General features: G+C 40.1%; 1 protein-coding gene across 3 annotated transcripts in view; it reads left to right on the top strand.

Moving 5' to 3' along the window:
• Positions 1–324: 324 nt before the first annotated feature.
• CDIN1 (CDAN1 interacting nuclease 1) overlaps positions 325–8,637 on the top strand; it is a 121,324-nt gene continuing 113,011 nt past the window's right edge. Inside the window, exon 1 of one of the 3 annotated variants that reach the window (XM_072930157.1) lies at positions 325–930. In XM_072930157.1, coding sequence (XP_072786258.1) covers positions 830–930 — 101 coding nt within the window. In that variant the 5' untranslated portion in view covers positions 325–829. The remainder of the gene's footprint in view (positions 931–8,637) is intronic. The other 2 variants (XM_030273126.4, XM_002200499.6) reach the window with 2 other exon arrangements.

The raw sequence follows: 8,637 nt of genomic DNA, 5'->3' as shown, positions 1-8,637 counted from the left end.
TTTGTTTTCCCTTAGAGCAGCAACAAACAGACATTTCAGCGTGACTTGCGAACAGGGCCTTGTAAAGGACACTTATAAGGCGTTATGCAGCAGGGCTCGCATTGCGAATAAGGCCTTGGAAAGGACACTTATAAGGCGTTATGCAGCAGGGCTCGCATTGCGAACAGGGCCTTGGAAGGGACACTTATAAGGCGTTATGCAGCAGGACTCGCGTTGCGAACAGGGCCTTGAAAAGGACACTTATAAGGCGTTATGCAGCAGGGCTCGCATTGCGAATAGGGCCTTGGAAGGGACATTTATAAGGCGTTATGCAGCAGGGCTCGCAGCCCGCGCCCGCGGAGGCGCTCCGGCACACGAGCGCCAGCCAGCAACTCGGTCCGCTCCGCCCGCTGCGGGCCGGGCCGCCCCGCCAAGTCTTCCCGCCCGTGCAGGCACCACGGCGGCCGGCAGAAGCGATCTGCAGGGCACCACACAGGGCACATCCCCCGTGCCCTCCCGTGAGGCCGCCGGCGCCCCGCACCGCCAGAAACGCCCAGGAAAAGCCCGGCCGGGAGCCGCACTCCCGCCCGCCGGAGCGGCTGCGCAGAGCCCGGCGGCGCGGGCCGGCCGCTCGCACCGCCCCCCTCGCACCGCCCCGGACGGGACGCGGGGCGGAGCTGCGGAAGCGGCGGCCGCGGCGGCTCGTGGCTGCCTGGGCGCCGGGCTGGTGGCAGCGGGTGCCCCGGGTTTGCCGCGCTTCTCCGCCCCACCATCACTGGCCTTCTGCGTCTCCGCCCGGCGTCACCCACACCTCTCCTTCCGCCTCCTCGCAGCCCTGGCGGTGCAAGGCATGAAGCTGAGCAAAGCCCAGTACGATGAGATAGCCCAGTTCCTGGGGCACGTGCAGCCCACCCGGCAGAGTCTGAGGAAGCTGAAGGAGAAGTTTCCTAGGTAAGTGCATCCCGCCTTCCGGCCCGGTCCCCGGCGGCGGCCTGCGGCTCGCTGCGACCGGGCGTGGGGCCGCGGGCCCGCTGCGCCAGCCCCGCGCGGTGCCCCGCTTCAGGCCCCGGTACAACATCAGCACCAAGCACACGCACACAGTCGTCGACAGCAAGCGACAGCTCGCTGAAGCTGCCGCTGGGAGCAGGGTACTGCTCCACCCTCCGTGACCTGAGAAGTTGGCACAAAATAAAGAACACTTCCTCCGACACACGTCCAAGTGAAAGCTCTTGGGGCCCTTCATGAGCCTCTTATACACCAAGGAGGTCTTATGTGAATAAAGCCTTACGGTGCAGGACAAGCCTCCGTGGCTGAAGCCGAGTATGAAATACATCCTGCAATACCATTGCCCCTGTTTCTTAGGGAGAAGGGACTTTATGGATCCATAATTCTCTGCTTGCTGCTGCATTCCAGTTGAAACTGGAAAAGGGGTCATCTTTTTACCTGTGGCCATTCATGTGCTTCTTTGCCTGAGCTGTGTTCAGAATTCTCAAAGACATTTGCAAATGACCACGGCCTAGTATGGGAAGGTATCCATGACAGGTTGTGCCCCATACTAAAAATTTCCTAAATTCATTTACTTCATTGCTAAAATTTATTTCCTACCAACTACAACAGAGTTCTAAGGAATGTTGCAAGGTTTTTCACTTTGCTTTCACATTTGGTGGAAGGACTGCTATTGCTGAATTGGGCAGGAAAGCAAATTGGGTTCTGTGGGGAGAAGAGTGGTGCTGTTTCTAAAATCACAAGAAATAATACAGAAAAATTGAGGGGGTTAGATAGTGTATCTGGTCTGGTGAAAGAGAGAAATTAACGAAACAGAAAATCATTCACCTGCTTGGTGAATCAACCTTACTAGTCTTAATCACAAGTGTGACAGAAGAAACTGACACTGTGTGTACCTTACAGTAAGTGGATGAAGATCCAACATTAACTTAGGCTTTTAAACTGTCCAGTGAAATCCTTTCCTTTTCAGGAAAGTGTGAAAGAATTGCCCTGTTACAGAGAAGAAGTGATAATAAAGCATTGTGGTTGGTTCAGAGAATGCATTGAGTTGCATTTTGGGGACCCGGCTAACCTTGCACAGTATTTCTGCAGGAAAAGCATTTACCATAACAGTGTGTATCTCAGGAGCTTAGACTTTATCACTTCAGTGCTAATGAAATTAGGAGAGAGTATTTGTGTGTGCGTGCATACATACATGTTCTCTTTTTCTACTCTCCTTATAAAGCTGTCTAGAAAGAAGGTTAGAATTTGGGTTGGTTTTCCAGGTCAGTCACTATTTTTAGGAACCTGCTTCCAAGACAGATCCATAAGCACATGAGTATTTGTTAAATTTGTGAAGAAAAAAAAAAAAAAGGCTGGGCTTTTCTAATATATTTTACTTCCCAGTGCACTCACTTGGTGCTGCAAAAGATCCATTGAATCCTCTATTTCAGAACTTGATGACTCCTGAACATCTATGTGCAACAGTATAGGGTTATTTAGGAAAAGAATTCTGGGTTTTTTTCCTAAGGGACCTGGCTCAAGTGTGGTGGAACACTGAAAAGCAAAGGTTAGCTGTAGTAGTTGCTTCCACAATTAAGTGGCTATACCCTTATCTTGTTATTCAGATTATGACATGAGAATGGCCTGTTCTGAATACTGCTTGTAGATCTCCCCTGAATTTTCTTTGCCCATGCTAGGAGAAGGGTAAAACCTTCTATAGGAGCAATGAATTGATAGCTTTTTTAAAAAATCTCTGTCTTAAGTATATTTTGAGGAGCTCTAAATCTTTCTAAGAATGTGATATTTCTTTGTTGTCTCTTTTTATTTCTCATAGCAGGTCAGAAGCGGAAGATAAACAATACATTCCTAGGCCTCTGCTTTCCTTAGGAGTAAGGAAGATGTGTTGAAATAGATACATGTTAGTATGTGGAAAACGGGGATTCTGTATAACCCTTATGTTGTAAAAGAGGCCAGTTGCAAGCTGCAGAGATTTGTAAACTTGTGTGCCATCTTAAGGGGGAGGCTTTTTCCATATGTTTGATAACTGTGGAGTAAGTATATAATTATAATCTGGAAATTTTGTCATTCTCATCTAGGACAAGAAGGGTCTGACTGGACTTTCTGGCTGGATTTTTTATTTTTCTTTATGAAAGCCAGAATCAACTAAAGCTTCCCACCCACCTCAACTTTTTAATTCAGTCTTTAAAAAAAAAAAAATCCAGAATCTGTCATGGTACCTGCAGTATGATGAAGGTGTCCATAGCCAGTTTCTTGTTATTATATACTAACAGCTGCTGATTCAAACTGGAAAGTAGTAACATCCATAATAGCTGCTTTCACCTTGCACTTTCAATCTTTCCCTGGGAAGGATTGGTATTCCACTGGTAATGTAATACATAAATTGACAGTTTTCAAATATTTCTGGTTCCTACTGCCTCATAGATCTCGTGGGTCTTTGGATTTCTACATTAATCTGCTCAGTTTTTTTCTAATTCTGTCTTATCTCTTGGTTCTTCCTTCAGCTGTTGTATTTCCTGAAGCCTCACATTTTATGCTCCTAATTTGTATAAAATCTCTTTTATGCTATGTGAAAGGGCCTACTCTTGTTCTGCAGTTTCTCCCTAAGAATGAATTGTAATTTCTGTAAACAATTGCCACAATGTAATGCACAGATATGGTGGGTGGTAGCTGCCACTCTGACCTGTGAATCTAAAATTTTTTTTTAACAGGGTAGTTTGTGCTTTACTATTATTGAACTGCTTCAGGAGGTGAGATTATTACTTCAAATTAGTATTGTCATGTGACTTATTAATGATAAAAAGTCAAAATTAAACTGCTACTCATACTGTTCATAAGTATTTTAATACAAGCATTGGGAATTCTTATATTTTACAACCCTGTGACTTTCCATACCACATGGATTTAGTCTACTTTGCTTAAAATCCAGTTCTTTTGCAAAAACTTGGATATCCAATTGCTGTTCTTTTTCTGTTAATGCTGTGCTTTGTATTTCATGCCTGACAATTACTGATGTATTATTCATTTCTTTATTCTTAAGGTATTTGTTACATCCTTAGCAGTTGTCTCCTAACATGTTCCTATTTAAGAGCAGGGTATTTGGATGACCTGAGGATTATCAAAATGTGATTTTGAGCACTAAGCACAATAAATCTCTGCCAATATTGGATCACTGATCCGTAGTTCCTTTGATCTTTTTCACACATACACCACTGGACTGATAATTCTGTATATTAAGTGTTGTGCTTTTCTGTTGAAGTGTACCACCTTTTCTGCTTAGTTTCTCACCTGAATTTTTCTATTTGTTAATAATTTGTGGTTTTCTTTGTTGTTTTTGTATTATATTTTTCAGCTTTCCCATCATCTATGGACTCATGTTCTTCTCAGATACTATTCTTCTCAATGAGAGCTAATGTCTAAATTAAATGAGCCACTGGTTTTAGGCATTGCAGGAAATGTTCTGAGAAAGTTAAAATCTTTTTTTCAATGCATGTTTCTCTCTTAAATAGTAGGTAAGAGCTGCCTACAAATAGAATCTTCTAGATACAAATCACCTTAGAACTACCTATAGTGACAAGATGTAAGTTAGACCTTTAAAACTCTATCTTTTTTCAAAGACTATTTTAACTTGTTCTGAAAAGTCCAACTTCTGAGAGTTAAATTCATACCCAAACTGATATTCTAGTACTTCAGTTTAACTGTTTACTGTTCTGTTGTTTCAGTCCTTCTGTATATGGCAAAATACATTGTTTCTCTCAGAAACCTTTTATAAAGCTTCTTATGGGTAGAACATAATTGAGTAGGCCCTTCTCAAATATATACCTTGTACATGTTTTCCTGTTCTTCTTTGTATCCAAGACTGGTTGACTATTATAGGTTTCTTGACCAAATTTTTGTCTTGGTTTAAGACAATTTAAAGGGAACTCTCTTAAATGAGTTCTCCTTTGTTTTCACCAATCCCTTTCCATCAATAAGGAGAAACAAAATACAAGTAGATATAAGTGAAAAAAATAACAGTCCAGGAAAAAACTGCAACCAACCTCCCAAAGTAACCCCACCAAAACGGAGCATCCACTTTCAGCAAATGCTGCCAGCAGTGAGTTTGTTCCCCGCTTCCAAACTCCAACTTAAAAAGGGACTGCAGCAATGCCCCCTTTGCCCTGTGGTTCCAGTTCTGGACGCGTTGGATCTTAAAAGAGGCCATAACAATTTTTGGGCATGGATAGATATGGAATATAGTAACATTTTGGGTTACCCATGACAGCCTTTCTCTGGTCTCTACCAAAGTGTCTTAAGGATGTAAGCTTTGGTGACCCAATTCATTATGATACTGTCTTGGTTTTTTTTTAAATACGAGGTTTTTTTATGGCTTGGTTCTGTTCTGAGTGCTTGAGTTTCTTACACCAGGTTGTGCTTGAGTTGGCGATTCCAGAAACTTTCTAGCCTTGAGAATCTTTTAGTTATTCCAAAACCCATGATTTTCAAATTCTTGTACTGTACTGTTGTGAAATGTGTTTCAGTCCACTTGAGGAATGCTATATTTTTCCATAGAACAATTTGTCTAGTCTATATTGTATCTCTTCCTTTTTTCAATCTGTTAAACAAACTTGGAGCCTCTAGCCTGACTTTCCTTTAGATACCTTCACTTGTATTCCTTTAAAAGAAGTATTAGTTTTTGAGACTATTTAAGTGCAAACTTTGTATATAGATTTTTCAAAGTACTAGTGTTTCGAAGTAGTAGTTGATTTTTATCAGCAGCTATGTGCAGTTCATCACTTTTGTGCATCTATTCAAAAAAGTACTGTCCTCTTTGTGTCTTTTGTAAGTGAAAACTTACTTCCATGTGATCAAGAGGATCTTTTTTCACAGCAGAAAAGTAAGGGAACCTGGAATAAACATAAGAGAAGTACTTTTAAATTTTTTCCTCTTTTTTTTCCCAGTAAGCAAGAGGAATATGTGATGCACAGCTTCATATTGATATACTTGAATATGGCTATTTGGTTTTAATGTGTGTAACTTCATATTTGATTATTAGAATGTACACACGTGGTTCCCACAGCATATCAAAGGATACACGTTCCTCTGCATTGATGACCTCTACTCTTTGTTACTTAGTATCACTTCAGTTTTCCACACGTCTTCAGTAATTGTGTTGCTCTTTCTCCAAATTATTGATGGCTTTATTAAATGACACCAGGCCTGGAAAGCATCTCAGCAAGATTTTAATTTAAAAAAATATGTATTTGCACAGTAATGTGTTACAATGTAAATTGGAAAAAATAATCTCTTTATTATTTGCTCAATTGTATCACTTTCTCTGTGGTGGTTCATATTGAAACAAAGGCCCTAAGGAAGCTTAAATGTATGGTATGAATGTTATTTCTTTTGCCAGCAGCTTAAGACTGAGGAAGCATTTTTTTTCTCTTTTCCAGTGTCATTGTTGCCTCTTTTTGATTTTTAGGGTTGGGGGTGGATAGGCCTCTCATTTTCCTCTTGAAGCCAATTTTATTTACAGAGAAATATATTACTTTGTGAATAATTTTATTCTGGTTTTGTGCAGTTGCTTATATTGTCAAGCAGTACTGATGAACCCCAAGATGGTTGTGGTGAGAAACAGGAGGAATTTTTTTTCTTTTTCTTTCCAGTTCTGTATTCGGGTGTCTGAAGCCTGCAGATTGAGTTGAAGTGGAAGGAGAATTCTTCGTGCTTTGCTCCAGTGCTCTTTGGAGCTGCTGTTACCTGGGAAGGCAGACTGGCAGTGAGGCTTATGAGCAGAGGGCAGATAGCTGCCTCTGTGGCTCGCAGAGTTCAAGGCTCTGAACTCGGGCACACGATTATTAGACAGGTTGTATTTATGAGCAGGCATCCTACTGCTGTGTGACACTTCACTTGCACTCTCTTCTTCCTAGAAAGGTTCTTTTCATAGCAAACCCAACATTATTCTTGTAACTTCTGCTCTCCCTGCTCTTCTGAATAGTTGATTAATTATTTTGAAAAGCAGAAGAACTAGGCTATTTTTCATTACTCTGCAAACGCTGATCTAGCAAATCTAATTTAGAAAGTTACCTTTGTACATATGAATTCAGAAACTTATTCTGGAAAAAAAAGTTTAAAGGCATATTTTAAGCTCCCCTTTTCTATATTCTCAATACCTAACAATGACATAAATTGATGCTCTGCTTATATAAACAATCCCATCAAGTGGCAAATGCTTTGTAACACTGTACCATATTAAAATGTTCTGGTGAATTTAACAAGAGTATCAATGAAACAGTAGAATTTTCAAAGTTTTATACTTTCTTCTTTTATATTAGACTTCAGAATAAACAAGTTTGACCTGGAGTTTGTTTTTGTCTACTCTATATAGAACAAACCTAATATAATTTAAAATTTGTTATGTACTTGAAGCTGCAGTAAACCTCACAGGTAAACAGATAGATAATAAGAGATGAGAAAGAGGTCTTGGGTCATTAATTGGAAAGAGAATTAGCAATGTACAAATTTCAAGAAGTGACCCACAATAAAATGTAGCATATTTTAAATAATCCTAAAGTGAAATAAAAATTAACTGTGCAAAGTAATTATGTGAACAAGTGATAATATTCCCTTTGGAAAGATGTTCTTATTATTTGAACCTTTGGTAAAAAATCTACTTTATCACAGCTTCGATAGGCTGAACTAGTGGGTGGTTCTCTTTTCACTTAAATATCAGTGAACAAACGTTAAAGAACTTGTAACTGGTTGGATTTGGTATGACTTGCTAACAAACTGTTTGCTAGTGTTATGACCCAAAATAGGAAGGATACCAATCCTCTCCTACTGTGTGAAAGAAATCAACAATATCAGTGTATAACTCAGAAAAACTTTTATCTCCTTTATTATTCCTTAAATTAAACAGAAGATACTGACTTAAAAGTTAGATATTGATAACAGTGGGCAGTTTCAGAGTAGAATGGAAAATAGAGTTTTAGTCACATTTGTGGCTTTCCCAATACCAACAGACAGGATTTAGGCAGAAAACTTCCACTGGCACATGTAAATACTAGATTTTCAGGACATGGGTACTTTCTTTTGTTTGGAGAAATAGAGGTTTTTGGGGTTTTTTTTGGTTTTTTTTTTGGTTGTTTGCTGTTACCTATTAATAGAAAAGTAGGTGTACTATATGTGTGTATCAGCATGAAAGTTAATTTTGAAGGAAGTCCATCATAGTTTTCTGTCACATTTTTAATAGGTGTAACCATCTTCTTCCTTACATGCACTCCCACATATGTTGTCCATCCTAGCAAAATATAAACCTATTTTAAACATTAGTAATGAAATTTTGTTTGAAATACACAAGGATAATTAAAGTTTTATTTTCTGAATTCTTGAGTGCTGATAAATCTCTTCCTTCTCACTTAATGTTTTCCCCTTCCAGTTTGTGAAGTGCTACCATATGGGAGTACAGTTCTTTTCATTAAAAAAAAATACACAGAACAGGACTTATTACACTTGTGAAATTCATTTTGCCTGAGTAAAGGGAAACCGTTTTTGGGCTTGAGGAATTTATACAGACCACATAGAAGCCAATCCTACATCCTTTGAAGATTTGATGGTGAAATACAATGATTAGAGGGGGTCTTTTAAAGCAGATGTGGAAATTAGTTCCCTATA

The sequence above is a fragment of the Taeniopygia guttata genome, chromosome 5 (genome assembly GCF_048771995.1).
Source record: "Taeniopygia guttata chromosome 5, bTaeGut7.mat, whole genome shotgun sequence".
In the NCBI taxonomy this organism is placed as follows: domain Eukaryota; kingdom Metazoa; phylum Chordata; class Aves; order Passeriformes; family Estrildidae; genus Taeniopygia; species Taeniopygia guttata.
Note: the sequence above shows the minus strand (reverse complement) of the source record. Positions and strands in the feature narration are given on the sequence as shown.